The sequence below is a fragment of the Passer domesticus genome, chromosome 2, assembly GCF_036417665.1.
Source record: "Passer domesticus isolate bPasDom1 chromosome 2, bPasDom1.hap1, whole genome shotgun sequence".
In the NCBI taxonomy this organism is placed as follows: Eukaryota; Metazoa; Chordata; class Aves; order Passeriformes; family Passeridae; genus Passer; species Passer domesticus.
In genome coordinates this window covers 117,250,067-117,273,849 of record NC_087475.1, presented here as the reverse complement: position 1 = coordinate 117,273,849, position 23,783 = coordinate 117,250,067, and the positions used below count along the sequence as shown (strand labels likewise).

The window sequence follows — 23,783 nt, the reverse complement described above, 5'->3', positions numbered from 1 at the left end:
CCTACAGAAGTTCTAATTATGTCTCGAATTATTTTTGGTGTTTAGATTTGCTGTACCTATTTTCTATTTTCTTTTCTTTGATAAGTATTCCCCACTGGAGAGGCACGAGCCACGGTCCGAGAAAAATGCAGCACCAAAAAACTTGCTTATAGCATCTGTCTGCATTACAGGCTCCAAACACTTAGGCAAGCAATAAACTTTACTCTGATTATCCTGCTGAAATCAATGGGATCACAGCTAATTTATTCATTTAAGTCAGAATCAGGATCAGGCCTTTTGTGAAGAAAATATAAAAAGGTGAAATTCTGGCCTCAAGTCTATGGCAAAAATGTGCATTGATTTCTGCAATGTCAGGGTTTCATTTTAAGCTTATAAAAAGTAAAATTACTGCTATGAAATTGTACTAGGGAACAAATTTGCATATTAAAATGTTTCCTCCCGTTGGATTTGCCACTCTTTTCTCATAACCCTGAAAACAAATAATGGTTTATCACCTAAGTAAGCAAATATTGATTTAATTAGAAGCTTGGACATCTTTTTGCCTAAACAAAATGCAGAGGCATTGACCCTGAATTGTCTTACACACCAGAAGTAAACTGAGTTTAAAGCACCAAGTGCATTTGGAAGCAGAATAAGGAAACAAAAACGTCTCAAACCTTTAGCATAAACATAGATCAACTGTCATGTAGAATAATGACACAAGACTTTCTTCAGTCAAGCCAGAAAAAATGGCACAAAGTCGACTTTGCTTCACGTTGAAGTAAAGCCAAGAGTCATCAGGCAGTTCTCAAGTTTGCTGTGTCCGGAGGAATAGGGGAGAGAGAGAGAGAAAGGAGTAGGTTCTGCCCAGCACATTACATGTGCTGGCAAGTGGGCAAGACAATGCAGGGATATTTTACAGATTATTTGCACCTGGACAAATGTGTAAAGCAGTGCGAAGTGGAATGCAGAATAGCTGTGAAGTGCTTTAATGGGGTTTTATGTGTATGCTGCTGCCTGAAGGGTGTACAGAAGAGAAGGCTAGAACCTGTGTAATTTGAGTGTTTTTTTCTTACCGTCATTCTAAATCTGCTTCATTCCACTTCCCAGATGCACTGACATCTGTAACATTGTAAGGCTCAGAGAGGCTGAAATCCAGGTGGTTTCAGGACTCTTTCTTTCATCCTCCAAGTCAACTGCTCTCCTCCTCCCCAGCTCTCTGAGGGGTGCTGGGACAGACTGTACAGACCCAGAGCTGAAGCACATCTAGGACATGTGTCCTTGCCCCACCTGCTTTCCCACTCTGCCACGATCCAGGAGTGCAGGAGCCACACGCTGTCCCTGCAGTGAGCCACTCCAGCCATCAGCGTGACCATGGACCTCAGGGCTTTGTGCAAGACCTACTTTGTCTGACCTCACCTGCCCACAAATAATTCTGCAGCTCTGAGCAGCTGCACCGTGTAAACCAAGCTGTGTCTCATCTGGCAGAAATTAAAGGAGGGCAGGTAAGGACTCCCTGAAGGGAGGGATGGGAGATGCACACGTTCTGCTGTGGTAGAAAGTCATTTAAGGTCCTGGATAGACAGGTTACATCAGATAGGCTTGGAATAGAGAGCTTCAACCCTTCAACTGGTTGAATTACTTCAACATTAAGCAGGGTATTTTTAACCCTTAAGACTTTTCCTTTATAATTCAGCTTCCTAAGCTGTTATACAAGGTGTAAATGTGCACTACTGTGAACAGCTACAATGATAAACATTTGCAAAGGATCAGAATCCTTCCAGTACCTTTTTCAAATGCACTTCTGTCTCATTTTTCTCAGTTTTCGCTGGAATGACACCTGGTTTAGATGTCTTTTTGCCTAACAATGAATATTTATTTATATAAAATCATTCAGTAGTTATATGCATATCCATGAATACATAAGAACTGCCAGACACTGAAAAAAGTTATTAGCATGGCTGCAGCGCCACTGAAATCTTGCTGAATGACAAAAAAACCCCTGCAAAACTATTTTGTGGCATAGATTAACTTTTTCATAGTGTACAGTGAGAGTGCTAAAATAGATTTTTGTCTATGCAGCATCTAACACATCTGCAGAAGTCCCTTAAGCACCACAATAATAAATAAGGTGAATGAATTGCACATAGTGAACAGTGAGATACTGAACCTGTATTACTTCTGCATTGGTCATTGAACTGCCTACCTCCATGAGGGGCTTTATACAGGGACAGCAAATTGCCTTGAGAAAGGCTTTAACACTAGCCTTCTGTGATATTCACTTATCTTTATCAAAAGGCATTGATTCATGCCAGTATTCTTCACATCAGAAAGTAATAAAACCAAAAGAATCAAAAAGAAAATACTGGTGAAACACTCTAATTAACACACAGAAATTTGTACAGTTGTGGTAAAGACAAGTAGTCACCATGGTTAAGATTCAGTTACCTAAAAAGATCTTTTTGGTGTCCCCTTTGAGGGTCTAAGGCTGCAAACCTGATTTTGACTTTAATTTGAAATGAAAAACAGGCCTCATGGCTCTCTCACAGGTCTGTGTGGGTGTGTTGCAGACATTGGGATGTCTAAGGAGCCAAAGGCAAGGTGAGGTAGCCCAAGACCTGCCCAGTGATGATGGTATCATGCTGTGTGAGCATGAGGAGGTACCAAACGTGGCAGGCACAGAGCAGGACTAGCCAGGACGTGACCTACAGAGGTCACTTGTGAAATCCTGTAACTTCTCCAAGAGGTGAGGCCTTGTGTTCCATCTTACCCAACTCAGCGTTAAGCAACTTGAGTATTTACGTTGCTTCCCTGGGACAAGTTTTGAAATGTGCTACAACCAGCCAAGATTCCTGTTCTATGCAATGTGGGGCTGTCTGCTCCCCTGCCCTGATTGTGAGCAGCACATCCTGCAAAAGCATTCCCCTTGTGGAAAGTTTCTGTACAAAAATGGGCCTTTAAAAATAAAAATCAGACTATTGTTAAGGAATGCCTTATTTTGGAAGAGGAGAGTGGCCAAAACTGGCTTTTGAAAATATTTTAAAGACAGGGAAACAAAGCCCATTTCCAGAGTCTTTCATGGTAATTTCTTGTTTAATCTCTAATATAATTAGGTATTAATTATAATTCTTCCCTGCCATTAAAACACAGTATTATGAATGAGCAGAAAAACATGCATAACCAGCCAACCAGTGCAATGCTTTAAAAAAATATTAAAATGTGGGGGAAAATAGTATCAAAATCACTTCAAATCCATGGAAAAAGCCATTAATTTGAACCTTTAATGAGTCATGGTCTAAAATTGCAAGCACAGTCTACAAAAGCCAATGCTGTGTGAAACCAGAAGACCTCCTTGCTGAAACAATGTCTGCAGTAATCTCTTAGGACACAGAAGTCACTAAAGGAGGTCTATTCCCAAACAATGAGAAGGTGGATCTGTAAATTGGGGAACACCAGTTGTTGAGAGCAGAGAAATACTAAAAGGCTTTTCTAATTTCTTTGTTGAATTTTCAGCACTGATAAACTGAGGCAGAAATGGAGGCTGAAGTACTCAGGTTGAGCAGTAGCTGTTGCACTGCAGCCTTACACTATTCTACAATACTTGTACAACACAATGCACAGAGGTCATTTCTCACTCAATCCAGGGCAGGGACTGAAAATAAATTTTGAGCATCAGACACATCCTTATGCATCTTGCAAAACCCTCACTTCCTTTCTTAGAATTCCAGATTGTGGATAGTGTCCAGTGTAGCACATAGTCAGTTTACTTAGAGTATTTCTTTCAGACTGATATTTTAATGGTTCCCAGAGAAATTAAGATGACAAGCACTGATTGCCAAGTACCCTCTTCTCCTATGGTTCTGGTGAAGCAAAAGCAAATTTATTAAAACAAGGAACAAACTCAATAGCTTTTCTAATTTTTCACTGATTCTCACACCTCTTTTCTGGGACATCATTGGTTTATCATAGATGAAATGGAGAGAGGGGATTTTAGATGCCCATCTGCTAAAAGACTGATGCAGAGTATAAAACAACAAAGTGCAGCACCAGAATTCTTTAGCACAGCTATAGCAGCTTCACAATGATGATCCCTTGAAGTGGATCTTTACTATTATAAAGTGAGTATATGCAAACAGATTCCTGAGATTATAGCACCAAGGTACTTCCAAACACATAAAAAAATCCTGAAGCTAGGATTTAAGAGGAAAGCCTTGTATTAAAATTTGTTAAGAATTCCTGTTATAATTATTAATTGGCGACAAAAACGAGACATTCTTACCTTTGGCTTTTGGCTTTTCTCCTTATCAGACGCGTTAGATGGTTTTCTCTTCAGCATGTTTAACTCAGTTAATCCACTGGACGTGCAACTGCTATGAATTTGTAACCAAGCTAAGAGCAAGGGAAGGCACTCCGGACGTGTGCATTGGTTATGCAGTTCCTTTTTCTACCAGGATGTGACTTCACACAGCTGCCTTGTGGCATGGGGGAGCAAACTGAATTCTTCCTTTGGGGAGGGGGTGAGGAAGGAAGGAAGGAAGGAAGTGACGGGGGACAAGAAAAAGAGAGGTGCACCAAGGAGATGGGTTGAAAATTAGGGCAGGGGTCAAAGTAGAAATGCTTTAAAACTTATCTGCTGCTGTGTCACCATTAGCCTTTAGTAAGATTTTGGACAACCTCAAGAAAATCATTCTCTTTTCCTCTCTCAGTTTTTCTCTCCCTAGTCTTATGGCACTAAATGCATCTTTATTTCCACCAGTGCTGGGACTTGTGTGTGAAGAAGGTGTGCTGATATTCAGAGGACCAAGAACTATTATTGATATCAGATGTGAGCTACACTGTGGGTGTAATTGGCCCCTAACTCCTCCATTCCTCTCTTGGCTCTCCAGCAATGCAATAAAAGCAATGAGATTAAAGGTTGCTGTTTGGTAGAGAAGGGAATTATGTAAAGCCATCTTTTTCTTTTGCATGGTGGAATATTTTTTTTGCCGTTCATCACAGAACTGGGACTCCCTAAAACAGCATTTTTCAGTCCTCCATTTTCCTTGATTTGCTGAAAAAGTCACTGGGAGAAAAGGCAAGTCTGACAGAAGACTTTAAACAAAGAGGCTGAAGGAAATCACAGAGGTCCTCTACAACCTCTTGAAAAGCACCCCAAAAGCTAAACTACCTGAAATTCCTGCTTCATTTTGCTTGAAATTTTTTATCTTAGAGAAAAACAAAAGTCTTGAGCATCCTTAGTAAAACTTATTTGTTGTGAATCATAGGCCACAAACCTTGAAACTTTGAAATATTCCCAACATTTTGCTGAGCAATGGAGGAAAATTCTCAGTTTCAAACCCCAAATTTTCAGGCTCCTCGCAGAGCTTCAATTAAATCTTAATTTAATTTTACTGTATATGTAAAAGAATTATCTTAGTAAGTTGCAAGAAAAGGGTTCAGGAGTAACTGTCAAGAAAAAAACTTTTGGAAATTTTTTTTCCAAATTTTGTTATTTTTTCAAAATTATTATTTTCTAAGCCTTAACTCATAATTTTGGCATAAATAAAAGCTCTTTTTAAAATACTCTTTTTTCTCTTCTGCCATATGAATGTTCCAAGGAGGGATAAGACATACTCATCAGATGAATTCCCATTTTGGCTTGCTATTTGGACTTCTCTTTAAATGTTTAAAAGAAGTTTTGGAGGGTTTTTGGGTTCTAATGGATGGGCAGCTGGATGCACTGAGACTGACTGATGAAGGAATAATTGTTACACACTAGTGGTATTATGAGGTTTTCCTTTCCAGGCTTTCTAAAATCAGGGTTGGTAAGAAGCGGAGGAGGAACTGGGGATAAGGTACCAAAATTCTGTCAAATACAGACCCAAAGCTCTCTGGGTTAGTGGGCTGCAGTGGGCTAAGTTTTGAACCTCAGCCCATGAAGGTTCACTTCACATTTTAATCAGAACAATAATAATTTAAACCAAAGTTCAATGTGAGGGTTTTATTATTGAAAATAATATATCCATTAGAGTTCCTAATTATTGATATTATTATTAATTAATTAATTTATAATAATTATGAACTCAGAGATATTTTTCCCTTTATTTGAAAAGACCACCTGAAACATCAGTTTAAGTTTCTAAGCAGAAGGAGGTTTTACCATGGATATTTAATCAGCCTCAGTAATTCAGTAGGGCCATAAGTTGTTACAAAAGCTGCATGTATGTTTAATAGTAATTAAACCTGATTATTATCTCCATAGATTTACATTGCAGTATATTGGTTTTCTTTTTAATTTGATCCAAATGTGAGGATTAAATCAGACTCTGCTGATCATTAGACTGTGATTTCCTGTCTCAGGCCACTGTTAAAATCTTCATGATTAATAAAATGGGAACTCAGCTGAAGAGTAATATATGAGCTTCCTTTCTGTAGAATATTTATTGTTAAACAGGAAGAAAGAGGCTATTTCAAGAGATATAGTACCCACCCATATCTATTTCCTTTCCTCATCCACATATCAGAAAAATTATAGCAGCTTGAAGGCTGACCTGATTATGTTCTTGCCCTTGGAAGGTTGACCCACCAGTTTTAAAAAGTAACAAAGTGAAGAAAATCAAATATATATAACATTAAGTTCATTTAAATTAGTCAACCATTAGGTTTCAAAAGGAGCCCTTTTGAATTAAAAATTAATAATAAGCTTTGTACTTATATCCTCTGTATCTGAAGCTAATTTTTAAAGGGGAATTAGTACCTGTGTAAAATTTAAAGAAATATTCTTATACTTAATATTCTGTTGGACAGGACTGCATATAACTTATTCCATTTCCTTGCTGGACTTTGAATCTGATCCAAATCCCAGCGAAATCAATAGAAGTTTTTCAGGTAATTTTTATGGGGCTTGGACTGACTCCTCTATCCTGAAACTACTAGGCAATGTCACTCTTTTATCTGGAAAGTCTTACAGGCAAAAAGGCTATCCACTTAAAAATAATTAAGATGACCCCATGAGAATGATTCTCACTGTCATTATATTTATAAAAGGCAACATCCCTTACAGCTTATTATTATCATTACTCACTTTTAATGAATGGACTGTGATGAATGGTCCTGGATGTTCAAGAGCTTTATGTGCCTCCCTCCCACATGGTATCATATTCCCTCAGGGGCTCCATCCAGTTACCTTCCCTGAGAGGAGAGATCACTTCCAGACAAACTGCAAGGGTAAACTTATCCTTTCAATACTTGATTATACTGATAAAACCAGAAAGTAGGGTGTGAAGTAGGTTGAAGTGTTTAGCACTCTGGCCACCTGTCAAAAAGCAAATGAAATGAGACTTTCTCTGCATTAGCAACTCGTTTTTCATTGTCTGTCAGACAAAACTGGTCCAAGTTTAACTGGAGGCTCAAAGATACCTTTGGGGTTCTACATTGCTTTCCCTAATACTAAACAAGCCCAGAGTGTCTTAGTCTGTTTATCTTAATTAAAAGACATGTTTTGAACAAGAAAGGAATCCTGCCTTCAGCCTGTGATTTTATGGCCGTGCATCTCCCTGTGCTATCTAACTCACTTAGATATTGCAGAAATCTCAGAATAGTAAGTGAAGCTGAGTGAATAATTTGCAGTGAATAATTTACTCAACAAATTTAATCTTTATTTCCTCAAGGAATGTTCGTGAGCAGAACACAATTTCCTCAAATGTATTAATTATGGACCAGAATTTAGCTAGATACTTCCCTCTCCTGGTCTGATTTGAGCCAGCCACAGCTACAGTAGCTGCTAATCCTCAGCAGAGCTCTCTTCATAAACTACCACAGCAAAGACTCTTCAGAAACTAAAAGGAAAAAGCGTGAAAAGTGAAATAAAACCCCCTCTCCACTGACAGCCCGTGAAAGAAGACAAAGGTTGAGGCCTGGGCTGTAACTGTTTAAACAACATACTCACTTCAATTTTAATGCCAAAGATTGAGGCTGTGATTTTCCACTGGATTGCTGGGGAATGGAACTGGATGCTTAAAGTCCCATTTTTAAGATTCCTACATGCTCTGAAAACTCATCCAGAACTTAGTATTGAAAATTGGTCCAAAATATTTAGGGACCACACACAACAAGGTGCATGATTTCCTATTGCATAGGCTCCCATGTGCTTTTCTCATCAGGAATAGAAAATCGAGAAGCTACAGAACCTCAGAGAGACAGGACATGGTTAAAGAATATTTTAAGCTTACAGTTTTGATTTGTGGCTGTGTTGACCCTATATCAAGAAGACTCCTATCCAAAGTATGATACTTATGAAACCTAGCTGTGCAGCCAAGGGAATAACTAACATCTAAATTCAAAAACTTAATTTTTGCTTCAAAAACTCAATTTTTGTTAAATCATTGATACTGAGTGGATTTTTAATGACATACATAAAATGAAAAGGCATAAGACACCACAAAGAGTGGGAGACAAAGCTTGTTTGAATGACCTCCAGGGTGCAGAACAGCAGGAATACACTCATCATGCCAGGTCCCAGGAAATGGGATTTTGGTCTCCCAGACTATTGGGCTTCCTTCTCTTCCTGAAAAAGGTCTTACTGTGATTCTTCCTTCTTTTATGCTAACCCTTTGCCTTTAAGGTCAATGGAGTCATGAAGAATTATGGCAGGGACAGGCTATAGAACACCACTACCAGAGTTTAAAGAGGTGTCTGGTCCAAAAGAGTGGTTGATGTTCTGTGAGTAAGAAAAAGTGTCTCATTGTCAGGGCCTGTGTCCTTGGCATGTTCCCAACACCACCTGGCCTAAAGGGAAATTGAAGTACCAGGAACTTATCTCAAGCTTTGATCCCAACACATTCTCTTGCATTAGCAGTAGATGAACAGATCAGTCATACCTACACTATGTCAGGTTAGCCCTAACACTAATAAAAATCTATACTACTGTGACATAAGGATTCTCAAGGAGATTGGCTTTCACCTATTGAACAAATCCCTTTCTTATTAGCTTGAAGAGTAAGAGCCAAAGTTGTGTCTATATCTTCTAGGTGTTCCTACTGAGAAAACTCAAAGTCAGCAAGGTTGATGTCTTGTAAAGCAGAAGCCACAGACTTATCCAGCATCTGTGTAAAATCTGCTCAGAAATGTGCGTCACTGGTGGTTTTCCTGTACAATTCCTGTACTCTGCAAGCACAGTGCACTTTCCAGTTTGTGATGAACAGCAGAAAGCAATGGGCAGGATGCTGCTGCTGCGAGTTCAGACATGCAGGGGAGCAGCCACACTGTTTCTCAGAGTGAATGTTAAAATCAATGTAAAAATACACTGCAGTGTTCACACCTAGAACATCTCAGTGGATTCTGTTGGTGAACGCTGTGATTACTAATCAGCTACAAGGGCATTTTAGCCCATGGAATTTGCAGGTTTGGATGACTTGTTTTATAGTCATCCAGCTGAAGCTCAGCCTCCCAGAAATGCGTTTACACATAAATAGTGACGGTTGCCTTGTAGATGTATTTTAAAAAGCTCAGATATGAGATTTTCAATAAAGGAAATTGATATAAACTTTGAACTGATATAAAAATAAATTTAGGCTCTCTGTTTTAATCTCATACACAAAACATGACATGCTTTGTTTGGTATTTAGAAGACCAGCTTAACACAGGAGCACTGACAGTGCAGCAGGGGATTTTTCAAGGTATGTACATGACGTCTGCCAGCATATCTCTGATTAGAATCAAGATCAACAGAAGTAAATTCTGATTAACTCTAATGCCAGCCTGCTGTCAGAACACTCTGCAGTTGAAGCCATCTTTTCCCAGTAAACATCTCCTGCTGAATTTCTTCACTGGTGTCAGAGTGTCACATTGCTGTGCCATCACAGCATTAGGACTGCTATGCAAAGGCTAAGAGGAAAAGGAATAACACAGCACACTGCACACCCATTCACTTACAGGGCTTGGATTTCATACTGAGTCTTGAGGAAAATTATGTTCTCCCTTTCTCCTTTAACATGGTTTAAAAGTGGATGAAAATCCTAATTTGGAAGTGACAGAGAGGGACAAGACAGTTTTATTTGTAATTGGTTTAAAAAATCTATTTCTGCCTATTTAAATGATGTGATAACTGTCTGATAGCCAGCAGAGACAGAGAGTCTTCATCATTGAGAAAAGGTGATCATTTGCAACCTTTATCATCCCTTCCCTCCTCTCCTCCCCACGCTCTGTACCAGAGCTGTGGGCTTACCAGAGCAAAACTTAATTCAGGTGCTAACATTAATGGCAATACCTTCAAAATCTGACGGGAAGTGGGTCCAAATAGCTCCATCAGCAGACCTGACAAATCACACACACTGGGAATGAGGACTGAGAGGCTGATTTTCTCTTACTTCCAGGCCTGAACCTCAGTGTAGAGTGGCCTAGCTCATGCTCTGTGCTGGTCTGGCAGGTGTAGGAGGTTACCTGGATCCTTCAGCTGCCTACTCCAGGGCAGGAGTGAGGGAGGGTGGGCAAGCTACAGCCATGCTGAGCCCCCTGATAAACGAGAGGAGATGCTTTTCCTGCTGGATTTCGGTGCTGAGGACTGGCAAGGTGATTGCTGCACCCTGTGCTGGTCATGGCCAGCGCTCCTCTTGCCTCACTCAGGATTTCATGGGATGCTTCAGGCTGTGGCTGCATGGTCACAACTGACTGAGCTGCCCCAGGTCAGCTGAGCCTCACTAACAGAGTGGGGACTTGTTCTTAACCCATCAACGAGATGAAGTGAAGCACAGTCACATAAATTTATTTCATTAAGGGTTTTAGATAACATGCGTTATCTTGGGCTGTAGGCTAAAGGCACTCACAGGGACAGTCACAGTGCTCAGTATGTTTAAGGCAATTACTTATGTATCAGTAACTTGTCTTTGGGAAGACAAGGGAATGGAAATTGAAAGCTGTCTCCAAAGCTGTGCTTTGTAGGAAGAGAGTAATGCTTTTTCTCTTTACAAACTTCCCCCTTTTCTTTCATATTCCTTCCACCAATCTTTACCTTTTTCCATTCTATTATCCAACTCCTTCCCCTCTCACTTCCCACAGTGTATGAGCTTTTGACTCACACCTTGCACACTTCTTCTCTAGAGAACGTTTTTTTACCATCTAGTCTCATTTATGGGATGCTTTGTTCTTCTATCACATGTATTATTTTGTATGGTTTCTGTTTCCTTTGCCTTACTGCTGATACAGAAAGCAGAAGCTGATGAAAAGGCAGCAAAACCTTTCCTGCAAACAGCTCCATGATCTGCTAAATGTTCTACTAAGCTACAGACAGCAAACTGGAGAGGATCCTCCCTCCAGGAGGAAACTCTGAAAGCTGGATTTAGGCCTCCTAGTTTACAAATTATTTGGATTTTTTTATTATATGTAGATATTTCACAAGAACCTTTGAAATATCTTTGGGTTCAAACACCCCTAGAGGTGGAAAGAATAATACTTAAACCCCTAAAATATCAGCACCCTTATGTACAATACTCATTCAAACTCATTAGAGGAAGAAAACAAACTTTTGAAGCCAAGGAAGGGCAGATTTAGTGCTATTTGTGATACCTGATTCTCACCCCTGCACACGTGTGTTTCATGGTGCAGTTTTAATAAGGCAGCTGTAACATTTACCACATTTTCTCTACTGAATGTCCATCTAATTTAGTGCAAACTATGAATCTGAATGACAGTGCCAGGACCTGCAAATAAACTGTTTGAACTGCTGCCCTGCTGGGGCAGAGGCTGGAATGTGTATCCTTGCTCGTGCAACAATCAACTGATGTGCACAAAAACACAGCATCCTCATTTTGCAAATGAAGCCTGAGGCAGACGAGTGAAGAGATTTGTCTAATTTCACACAAGAGGTCTGTAGTAGTGTGGGGAGTTGAATCTGCATTATCTACAGCCTTAATCACTGGATCGTGATTCATTAATTTAAATAACCTATGCTGCTATAAGGAGGTGGAGTAAGAATTTATTTTGGTCTTCTAGTTCAGGGGAGCACTAAGAAATTGTGTTAAAAGTTATTTACTTTGCAATTGATCATTGACTGCATGTAATTCTCAGGGTGTGACCCTGTGGTTAGGTGGGCAGAAAATTTGAGCAAATATAGCTGCAAGCAAAGTTTGATTTCAGTCTTTCAGAATGGAAAATCTGCATACTATCCTGCCATAATTCTTAGGGGAATTATGTTGAAGCATAAATGTGAAGAAGGAAATCTAGGTATTAAAACACTTACACAATCTAGAACTAAATATAGAAACCCTCAAGATAGCTGCAAAAAGTTTCTGTCTCATGATCTTAAACTATCTGAACTCCTGATTTTCCTACTTCCCACACACTGTTTGTCATCATTTCTTGTGCTATGCTATCAAAGGTAAGTTGTAAGTAGAAGTGAACAAGAAGTTTCACGTCATTTAACCTAATTAATTTGCTTCTTCTGCAAAAATTATTCAGCCAGATTTTTTCAAATGGATTGGAGTGTAAGCACTTCCAGCAAGAATTATGTTATATTCAAGTTTCCAATTTGCTTTCCTTATGTATTAGAGACAGTGAACTTCTTCAATCAATTAAATGTCTACAGAAAAACGGTCCAGAAATTTCATTACCATAGGTGAATTCCTTTCAAAATAAAAGTGAATACTCAGATACAAATCACTGTCCATTTTTTTTTTAAAGCCCCGGTCTTTGTCTTCCAATGATCTGTCCATATATCTGAGAATATTTAAATAGCAGAATTACAGGTGTGTCCACTCTGTGTTCTTTGTTTCATTTCCAGTCTTATTTTTCAGGCCCTATTCTTGTTCATTTCACCCACAACTATTTTTTCCAAGCTGGATGAACACACAATTTTCACATTAAATTTTCGGTTTCTAAAATCAAGTTTGGAATTATGCAAGACATGCCCTGCTTTTGGAGAATGTCACAATGAAAGTGCTTCTTTAAAGGGCTTTGAAACACATTCCTTGTAATAATGCTGCAGCCCTGGAAACCTTAGTACTTTTCTGGCACTGAAAGTCCTCACTCTTCCATTTGTGCCATTGCTGAGCACTGATATCATGTGACTTTCCCTTCACTTCTATGTAAGGGAGATGTAAACAGAACTAATTTCTTCTGATTTATGAAGGGCTTAATTCACAAATAGGCTTTAGGGAGCACTTCAAAGTATACAAAAGTGATTTACCAAAGAGAATAGCAAGCTTAATCTGAACTCACAAAAGAAGAAAGAAAACATAAACAGGTTCTGAGCCATCTCAGAACTTCCAGAAAACTGATGTCCCCAAAAGAAGAGCCATTTGAATCAGCTAGAGGAGAAGACAAAGAGCATCAGGCATTGTGGTGTGCACTGCAAGCCACCATTTAGTATTCTTGTAACTTGAGGTCAGTGAGGATCCTTGAGTCATCTTCAGCCGTGGCTTCCTTACCATAGCCTCAAAATCCTTAATTAATTAGCACTTTAATTTTAGTTTCATTTGGGATTCTGAGGAAATCTGAAGCTAAGTTTGTTCATTCTCCTGCGTCAAGATGAGCACACTCAGAGATTGCACTGAGCTACTGCAAGCACAGGGAAGATTGAACATTTTGGCTACAAATGGGAAGCTTGTCACCAACTCAACAAGCATGAGATCTAGAAAATATTTATGTTTCAAAAGTGAATCTACACAGAAGTAAAACTGCGTTACTTTGTGTGAGGAGATAAACTGCACTGTAAACATTTTATAAGTTGCCTGATGGTTTCATTGGTCAAGGTATCCCTGCCAGCACCAGAAGCTAATGCATTAGCACAACACAGCATGAAAACACAGCCTGTGTTAGCTGATTCATTCAGCAGGAGCACTGATCAAGCAAAGTAATGTTTATTTTTCTTTTTTTTTTGCTTTGTATGGTGTATGGGAAGAAATAATAGCCTTAAATACATTTTTTTAAAAATAAAAAACAGCAAGAAGAATGTCTTTTATATTGGACTGATAGCAAATCCACACAAGGATGATATTGTCACAGACTTGGTAAATAAAGCAGCAGACAGGCAATGCAATCTATTTCCTTCAGTATGCAAAAGTGCATCATTTTGGCAATTCTAAAGTAGGCTAGCAGGAAGTCATCCTTTTACTAGACAGTTTGTTACCAACAACTTCACTTAGCTTAATTATATTTTGACTCTTAATCATGTTTCATGAAGCAGGAAGCACTCTTTCTATTGAGAAATCATATGCCGTTTACAAAGAATAAGTCTAGGAAATGCACACTTTTCCCTGCAATTTCAGTGATCACATTGTCTTTCATACTACATTCATGACAGTAATCCAAAATCTTTAATTTCTCTCTCTAGCTGTAGCTCTGCAGGACCTAGCAGCTATGTCAGAAGCAAACCCATGAAATCTGCTGAGGTGAATTGCAATGTTCTTCTGCAGTTACCTGTAATGATATTAAAAATGTTGTGGTACTCTAAAATATCTTTTAGTGCAAATAAATTCACTTCATTATCGTTCTGCCTCATATATACTAGCAAGTACTAGCAATCCAACTTCACAAAACAGCCCAGAAATTTGTGGCAGAAAAAGTTTGGGAAGCTTTTTGGTAGAGTTAGGTATACATGCCTTTAAGATTAATGAAAAGTATGATATCATTCCCTATGTAGCTATGAAAATTCTGCTCAGGTATTAAAAATAAAAAATAGGACAAGAGTTACCATAGTGAAGAATAACAGCATCAGATTTTTCACATTTTTTAAAACCTGCTGTAAGACTGCATGGTCAAAGTCATCACAGATGAGGACATCAAATTTTTCACATTACTATGCAAGAAATAGCAAAAATCACTGCAGGAAGTGGAATGGTACTGACAGATATTTGCTATCAGCACAGTGCAATGGTGCATCTTTAGAGAGGCTGGACACCCTCCCAGTTTCCTGTCTTCCCAGAAAAAAAGCTTGTGAGAAACCTTGCACTTTAAGAGGTGATTTTCTCTCACTTTTTGCATTTAACTGAAGCTGGCCCTATAATTTTTACCAACTTGTTACTCTAACTGCTTCTTGAATAAAGGTTCTTGTGACAGTAGAAAAAGTAAAAATCTACAGACTCTGAAGTATCAAGAAAATGAGTGTTCTTAATTTCACTAGTATTTGTGTCTTTTTTTTCTGAGTCCATATTTTTCTTCATATTTCCAGGGAAAGTAAACACTGAAAATTTAGTTGTGGCTCTTGGCTTTTCATCAATTCAAATGTCACCATCATTTTACTACAATAGATTTGCATAAATCTCAATCCCTACCCACTCACAAATCTTACAATTCAAAATAAATTTTCACAAGATTCTGGAACAGGGTTTGAACAGGGAAAAGATGAGTGCCTTTGCAGCACAGTTCCTTTTTGTCTATCAGTTCCTGTATATCTCATGTCTGAAGTCTGGCGACCATGGGGGTGTTTCTAGCTGTCTCTTTACCTTGCAAGAGAGGTGCTGAATGCAGAGGGAGAAAGGCTGAGCTGGTGGACCAATGGGGAGAGCACCGAAATTAGCCAGAATGTTATAAAAAGCAACAGGAAACCTGCTGGGGGCCTCATAAATGAAGATATGACAAGATGAAAGAGAAGCAGCTGGGGACAGTTTCATATCTTAGGAAACAAATCATGTTTTCGTTTCTTAGCCACAGCTTGTCACCTGAACAGGCATATCAGGGTCTTGATTGGTTTTGTTTACTGCCTCTTTCAGCTGCCCTTTATCTCTTCCCTGGGCAAAGACTTTGGGCCTCAGCTTGGCTACAGCTGAGCAGGACTCTCTAACACCCATAGGAAATAGATTTGTACTTGAGGAGGATCTGGCTTCCTACCTTGTCACTGAAATAGGAACAAGAGCCATAGCTTTTAAAAGCACCACTTATTACTGACAGTGAAGCAGCCAGAGTGACCAGAGCAGTTGAAAACTGGTGTCTCAGAAAAGCAATTTGGGGATTTCCAGGCATTCTTTTTAGTGCTATATTTGTGCCAAATGAGGATTCAAAATGCAATTGAGAAAGCTCTTCTAAGGCATGTTCAGGTGTCTCTCAACAGAAAGACATTAGCTGAAAAAAGGAAAAGCTGCAGAAAACAGTCAAATTGCTTAAGAAAATTGAGCAGTCAGAAAGCCCATTAAAGCCCACAGCATTCTGGTGTGCAGTAGAAACTGCTGGCTGAAATGGAGCAGAAATCTTCCCACAGCAATTCTCTGGGCAGTGCAAATTCAACTTTCAGCTTTGGAGCACATTTGCTAGAGAAGAGCACTCTGCCCTGTCTGTTCATTACCAGCTGGCCGTATCCTTCCTCCCCACTCCACCAGTCCAGGGAGCAGCGATCAGTCCCTGGTGTCACAGACACCCCACACCTGCACAAACCTCCAGGCAATATGCAGCAGGGTTTTGAGAACCAAAATGATCAGGAGCAGCAGAGGAGGTGCAGAGGGCAGGGTAAGAGCAACCACAGCAAGAAAGCAAGGCTGTGATGGGACAACCAGCAACCAGAACCTATGCACAAGCGTCAGGAAAAGTTGGAGTAAGGAAATGTACAAAACCAGGATGGACAATTAGAGTGCTTCTTCATCAAAAAAAATGAGTGTCAAAGCAGCCATGTGTCCTAGGGATGAAAGGGAGATGCTTAGAAATGGCTTGTCTGACTAGGAAGCAAGCCAGACCAGGAGGAAAGGAAAAAGCCACAAGATCACTGAAATGGCAGAGATCCATGGCCAGTCATAGCGGGGCAAACATAATCATGATAAGATCACAACACTTTCCTGAGAGGAATATGGAGAGAATGAACACAGGAACTGGCATAAAGTCTTTTGCAGTTTCTCCAAACTTATTGTTCATTCCACCACAATGCAACACATTCATATCAGATAGAAACCAATCTTTCCAAGCTTTCTAATCTCCTCTTAACCTGAAAATGGGAGAGAAAATGTATCTTCCTCTGCAGTACCTTTAGATATTTTTCTTTCTCCTCATCAAAATCCCAGGTCTTTTAGTCTTGGGAAATGTCCCTCATGCTTCATTCTCACTGAATGCCAAACAAAGGTTCCACCAAATAAATATTCTTATGGCATCAATGACTAAATCCTTCTTCTGTAAAACTTAACCATGCTGCTAAGATGTGTGAAAAAGAGAAACCCACTTCCAGTAACTCTCTGCTGATTTGTCTCCAACAGAGGATGTTGTCTCCTCTCCTTTTCCTGTAAAGGAGGCCTGTGTGATTCTACAAATGCACCTTCCATATTTCACAGATACTGGGAGAGTGGATGGGTCAGCCAGTGATGTAGCATGTTAAAGTATCAAGGGAGAGGAGAAAAGGACTCATCTGCTTTTCTTCTTTGTCTCAGACTGTACAGGGTAGTCTGGGAACCCTTTTGTGAAGAGGACCTCAGCTGTGACCTCACTGTGCTCCACTGTGCCTTTCAGGTCCGTTCAAGCCTAGTAAGCTCCTGTAGTTTACAACCTTCTGACTGTAGATTTTTCCTGCCTTATGAGGTTGCAAAAGTCTTATGCAATTGCACAGTGAGAAAAAGCAACAGAAGGCTTAAAGAGCTTTTATAAAAGTCATATGGACATGGCACTTCTAAGTATACTACTTTGTTGGGATACTGAGTATTTTAGCATAAAAATGACAGAAGGGCAGCTTTTAGTAAACACACAAAAAAAGAGAAAAAACTAGTCTGAGACAGACAGCTTAACTGTTTTCTGCAGGGCTAAGCCTGAGGAATAAAAAGAAGTATAAAAATCCAATAACCTTTCCCATTGGGGTCAAGTGGTTGTTAAAGTGGTGTCTGGACAATCTTTTCTTCTATCCTCTGCCTGCTTTTCAGCTGATTCATAACATCACAAACATCAGCCCAAATATCCTCAATATACTTTGTAATATTAGAAAAATATGCAGCATAGTAGTTACTTTATCCAAGTATGCAAGAATATTTTTCTTTTTTTTCCCTTCAATTACTCTGTATTTTTTTTAAATAGACCATTCCACTTTCTAAGGAAGAAGTATTTATAAATTATATGTCTGGAAAGAATACCAGTAACATTTCACAAGGCAAGTTTGACAAACTAAAAAAAGCAATGCTTTATTTTGCCCCTAGCAAAATTTTTGCCAACCACTAGTTATACTTTAAAAAGCTGAATTATTTTATATATATATATATATAAAAGATCTGTGGTTAACATTGCACAAAGAATCTAATGGTGGCACCATGGCAGGATGGGTGAAATGTGGGTGATCTGCAATATCCCTGTGCCAGAGCTGTCCAGCTAATGCAGGTGGTTACTGAGGGCTTAACTGGGGGAAGCTGAAGGAAGAGTGGCTGGAGGAGCCTGTTGGAGCTGAAAATAGATATGATTTTTGGAGTCTGTTCTCACAGTCCTTGCCTAGATGATCTCTGTCAGCCTTTTTACTGGTTTAGGTGAAAAAACTGGCAACATGAAGCACCATAAGGGAGGCTGTGTGAAGCGCTGAGGCACAGGAAAGGAAGAAGGAGTCAAGGGAAGAAAGTATGTGTCAAGGGAAGAAATTGGAGGTAGGGAATTAGGATATTTTGTCTCTCTAAACAGCAATCCATCATGGAGATTTCCTTGTGATTACAGGAGAGCACTGCTTAAATCACTGTCTGCCATTCAAGCTTTAATAAAGGCCAGGCCTGATCAGCTTTGCATGCATTGCTGAGATATGTCTGGATAAGATTTGTCTGATCTAGATATTTGCCTGTCCCCCAAGCCAGACCAGCAGCAGTTTGCTGTTGGAATAGCAGAGTCTCAGATCTTTGTCTTGCATCTACCAGTTTAGTCTCAATTTGGGACATACCAACAAACATTTTGATAGTTCATCTCCAGCTATCTCCTCTCAACTTGCTGCAGCAGAGACAACAGAGGAGTTACCAAGTCAAGACAATGAAAACATACCTTCTTTCTCACAGAATAGGGAAGAGTATTATGGAATATATTGGTTTTACTCTAATAAGTAAAGCAACATCAGAATAAACATCTGCACCACCCCCTCAGTCTGATCCTCTCATAGCAAAACCACCAGTGTCCGCTTTTTGATCCTTAAACAGCAAAACTGAAAATCCAGCCTTTGTAATCTTCAATTGAGCCAGTTGGTGGAATGCAGATGCAAAGAATGAGATGTCTTGCCATTGGCTGTTACCTAAATCTAAAGACACTAAGCCCACAGAGATACATTAAAGTCAGAGAGCCCGTCAGGAAGGCAGATGGCAAAATAAACAATTCAGGGAAAAAAAGCACTAAACCCCTTGGTGGCACTTAATAGTAACATGGGTAGGACAAATCTCACCAGGGTAGGGAACATTAACAGCCTGTTTGTGACAAAATGAAATAAAATTATTTGAAATGACACTTATGTTCTCATAAATCTGACCAACACTTCTATTACTGTTTTTACCTGGGACTGCAGCCTCTGCTTGGGATGCTGAAAGCTGCTTGCATAAAGGAACCAGGCACATGATGGAAGCCAGCATCCCTGACACAATTCATTCTCTGCAGAGTTTCCTGTTTCCTGGCATGCAGGGGGACTCCCCTGACAGACCACAGCCTTTGTTCATGGCTCCCAGCCCATTTCTGCCACCTCTCTGTCCCACAGATCTGTCTGCAGGTGCTCTCCCTGGGAGTGTGCAGGGCTGAGGCTGTCCAAGCTTTCTTTGATGCATCTCCCTCTGATTTTTTTAGGGGTAGTTTCCTTCCTTTCTTTTTATAATTATCCATCAGTCAAAGTTTTAGACTCTGTTTTCTATGTCAAATCCCAGGAAAATCTACAGCTAGATAAATCCCACATTTCAGGTCCTGCCTGGTATGTCAGCTACTGTGTCACTGGAAAGGAACTGAATTGCCTTCTCCATGAATTCAGAAATATGGCTGCTGTACAGACCCCCATCTATTACCTTTCTAATGCTATATGGGCACTCAGATCCTGCTGCTCTCAGCAGGACACTCTCTGATTTAAGGCTGTGGCTGCTCAGGCCTACATTTGAACACTCAGCTGGCTCAGGTTTCAGCAGGTGTCTCACCTCCTGTGGTTTGGCTGTGCTTTCCTGGGAGCTGGTCTTATTCCACAGTGAGAGACAGCTCTGTCCCTGGAGCACTGTAGAGGGAACAGGCAGAAAGGGAAAAGTGGCTACTTTTTACTGCTTCCCTGCTATATTTCCCTGTACCAGTCACCCTCCATGTGCTCACTGCTATGTGGAGTGCCAGAAGACCTGCTGTGCCCAGTGAGGAGAGGGAGAGGGAGAGGGAGAAAAGCCTTGTTGCAGTGTCTGCAGTGCAGAATTTTGTATATCTCACAAAAAAGAGTTTCTCTTGGTTTTGTTCTTCTAGTTTTGAGTATCGCTTTTAAAAAAAGCCTGCAATTAAACCACAAAAACTTCTTCCAGAGATCTATCCAGGAAGATAATTTCAGAACAAGATCAAACTCTTCTTCTTTGTTTCTGTCCCTAGAATCTTGTTGCCACACAGTTAATTGCAATAATAGGCTCCACCAGCTAAGCTGACCAAGAAGACAGAAAGACAGATACCTCTGCACCTCTGACATTTGTCTAAATAACTCTAGTGTCCTTTACTAGTATTGCAGTGACCTCTAGGAGCCTGCTCCAAGTCCTTTGGCTTCACTGTCTATTACTGACTTAGCCCAGACTTCCAGAAAGTTTTCTAAGCCTGGAAGGATGAGTATAGTACAGATGAAAAAACCCAAAAAACGTGAGTGTGCTGATGAGACACAGAATAGCCTAGAGCCTTCCATCTCTAAGCTGCTGATGTCTGCATGGTTAAAAATGAACTACCTAGGGCTATACGAAGCCCTGGTGTTAGCCTGAACAATTCATCCACATCCATTTACCTGAAATCTAAATTTGGTTTGTAGCATTTCAGAACCACACAGAAGATGACAGTATCTCTTTAATGCTGAATCAGAGCAAAAAGTTTCCAATTTTTATGCATATCAGCACAAAAGAAACCACTTCCACTTACCCAGGAGTACTGTAGATCCATATCTGTTAGGGAATATGTAAGATGTGGCTGATGAGAAGAGCAAGTACAGTTTTCCCATTCTTCTATTTTTGAAATTAAAAAGTCACAAGGACAGAGCTGGTTGTCAGGAAACGGCTTCCAGTCACTCCACAAGTGAAATTCAGTTTCAGAATGAATTGAAATAGTTCCTAAGTTATTAAGTCTGGAAGTGTATGAGCGGCCCAGAGATGCAGAAATAAAATCTGTCCTGGTCTCAGTCTCTTCTTTTCTTCTTGTGTTATCTTTCCATGTCTTCTTTTCCTGGGGCTTTGTCAGCTTCATGCAAGAAGTTAGTGCTTCTTCATCCTCTTCAGAGAGATAAGCATCTTCTAAGGTATCTTTAAAAATACAAACACTTGTTATAGTATGTTGTAATTCACTGAGAAAGTAGCATACTTTAACTTAATAGCTGTCTTTCCCTCTATATAACAAAGTAGTCAAGGATTCAGTTTAAAAAAATTAACAACAAAAAAGCTCCCACAAACAAACACAAACCAAACCAAACAAAAATAAACAAAATCCACACATGCACACAAGCACCCCCCACCCTCCCCCAACAAAACCAAAACCAAATAATTATGATAATTAGGGAGATGGAAAGGATTTTTTACTGGGTCAGGCATCTGAGCCAAAAGTGAGATTTATTCTTCATTTGGTATATTCATCTTGTTCCCTCAAAGGTGTGGAAAATTTTATTAGTTCTGCCCATGAAAATTTGCTAACTGAATGTCATATTACTGATAGTTTCAGACAGCATGAGTTGAGCTGGAAAAGTTCAGGAAGCTTTCTGGACAATTGCTTTCCCACCCCTTGTATGCATGTTGTAGTTTAAAACTAGTTTCTAAAATCCCTATTTCTTCATGTGTTTCAGCCCAAGCAGTGATTTGGCTGGAGCAGTAGTTCAACAGATAATTTAAACTTGTTTTGCTAATACTGGTTTATAAATAATCATACAAACAAGTGCACTGTACAACCAATGCATGCACTGTTAAAACAATGTTGGCAAAACAAGTTCAGAGGACAAACTGTTGCACAGTCAGACCAGAGATCTATAGGAGACTCCAGAAAATCAGCTGAGGCCAAAATCAGTTCAGAATTCCTGTGTCTTACACCCTGGGCACTCATGTATGATGAGAGACTGACTTGCTAATCATTCCTCAGACCTTCCTGCACTCGCAGATACTACTGACCCATGGATTAGCACTGGAAATTATCTTCCTGCTTGTGAATTTTGCCTTTCTGACCCAAAATGTGATACAAAACTAGGAAACCCAAAGTGTCCCCAGCATGGAGGCCCCTCTGTTATACAATTCTATTTATCTAGAATCCACACTTGCGAGATCTACTGTTACAAAACTCCAGCTAGGGTGACAGGAAACAGGTTTTCACACTATGAGGAAGTCAGCGCTGGAGTGGTATCACAGTAACATCTCAGTTGGGGGTTGAAAATTGTGGGTGGTGAATGACAGACCAGGACAGGATTGTTTATAGTTATGTTCAATCCAGTGCCATTTGCCAAATGTTGGAAAGAATGCTGATGTGATTCTGTACTTACTGAGGGGAACCAGAACGTGCTTGACATCTTCCAAGCTTTGTGTACTTGTTTTCTTTGTTCGGACCAATTTCTGCAGTCTTTTTAGTGTTCCCCTGGACTCAGCTTTATTGTCTGGTTCTGTACCCTGCCAAAAAAATAAATTTAAAAAAACCAAAAAAACCCAAAACAAAACAAGAAAGACATTAAAATCATTCAAACCTTAAAAATAAAAACTACATGTTACATGGTATTTATCTTGAAAATGACAAAGTGTTGGATTCAAAGAACTAATCATTGACACAATGCTTTGAAAGTTAGGCTTTTCCTTGCTTCAGACAAATAAGTAAAAAAAGGGGAAAAGGCATCTCACGAGAAATATCAAGCTTAGACCAGTGTTCATATTGCTGTTTGCATAGTACTTTTTCTGAGTACCTGAGCATTACTGAATACAAGCAATACCTAGTGAAATAAACATATTCCCACACTCCAGAAGATCTGAAACTGCTTTATTCTTTCAGGCGTTATGATAAAATACTCTTAGGTATATTAATATTAATAATAATAATAATAATAATAATAATAATAATAATAATAATAATAATAATTATTATTATTATTATTATTGTTATTATTGTTGTTGTTGTTGTTGTTGTTGTTGTTGTTATTATTGTTATTATTATTACTACATTATAAATTATTGTTGATGTTGTTGTTCTTGTTGTTATGTGTTTAGATACACCATTCAGGCCTACCTTCATGGGCAATATAAATCACACTGATGCTGATGCAGCCTGTGCTGACTTCTTTCCTTAAAGACAGGACCCTAGGAGTCCTCCTTCTTTAATGACAATAATGCAAAAACTCCCACTGTGGTTAGTACTTGGGTTTAGACTCCCTTCTTCTCAGCAGCAAGCTATATTTCATTAAATCTGCATTGTTCTGGAAACTGGGAATCAACCACAGGAGCAGATCAGGAAGCCAGAGAGTTGACACCTTTTCATGTCACCAGTGTCTCCTGTAAGTCATGGCTTCATTTATGTCTTAGTTTTGCAGTGAATTTTGTAGCTATCCCTGAAAGCTGCACTTTGGTCTCAAAGTGCCACAACCTGAACTCATTACAGACAAAATTAAAACAAAAGACACTTTCCAGAAGTTCAGCTGATGACCTCCCGCTTCTTGTTGGTGTCCAACAGAGAGGATGTGAGCACAGGTAGACCCCTCAAAGGACACAGCGTGGACATCAGCTCATCAGCACCAACTGTTCTGC

At 39.6% G+C, this 23,783-nt stretch overlaps 1 protein-coding gene and 1 long non-coding RNA gene across 17 annotated transcripts in view; one reads left to right on the top strand and one right to left on the bottom strand.

Annotated features, from left to right (window-relative positions):
- Nucleotides 1-23,783, bottom strand: part of SAMSN1 (SAM domain, SH3 domain and nuclear localization signals 1) — a 161,348-nt gene that overhangs the window by 30,078 nt on the left and 107,487 nt on the right. For 14 of the 16 annotated variants that reach the window (XM_064410907.1, XM_064410911.1, XM_064410908.1 and 11 more), the window contains 2 exons: nucleotides 22,538-22,661; nucleotides 20,944-21,320 (listed from right to left, as the gene is read on the bottom strand). In XM_064410907.1, coding sequence (XP_064266977.1) covers nucleotides 20,944-21,320; nucleotides 22,538-22,661 — 501 coding nt within the window. Of the gene's footprint in view, nucleotides 1-4,258; nucleotides 4,475-19,988; nucleotides 20,063-20,943; nucleotides 21,321-22,537; nucleotides 22,662-23,783 lie in introns of those variants that run through there. The other 2 variants (XM_064410921.1, XM_064410922.1) reach the window with 2 other exon arrangements.
- On the top strand, nucleotides 16,343-18,460 carry LOC135294952 (uncharacterized). The gene is made up of 3 exons (XR_010356946.1): nucleotides 16,343-16,392; nucleotides 17,298-17,376; nucleotides 18,372-18,460. It is a non-coding gene; the product is annotated as an uncharacterized LOC135294952 (long non-coding RNA).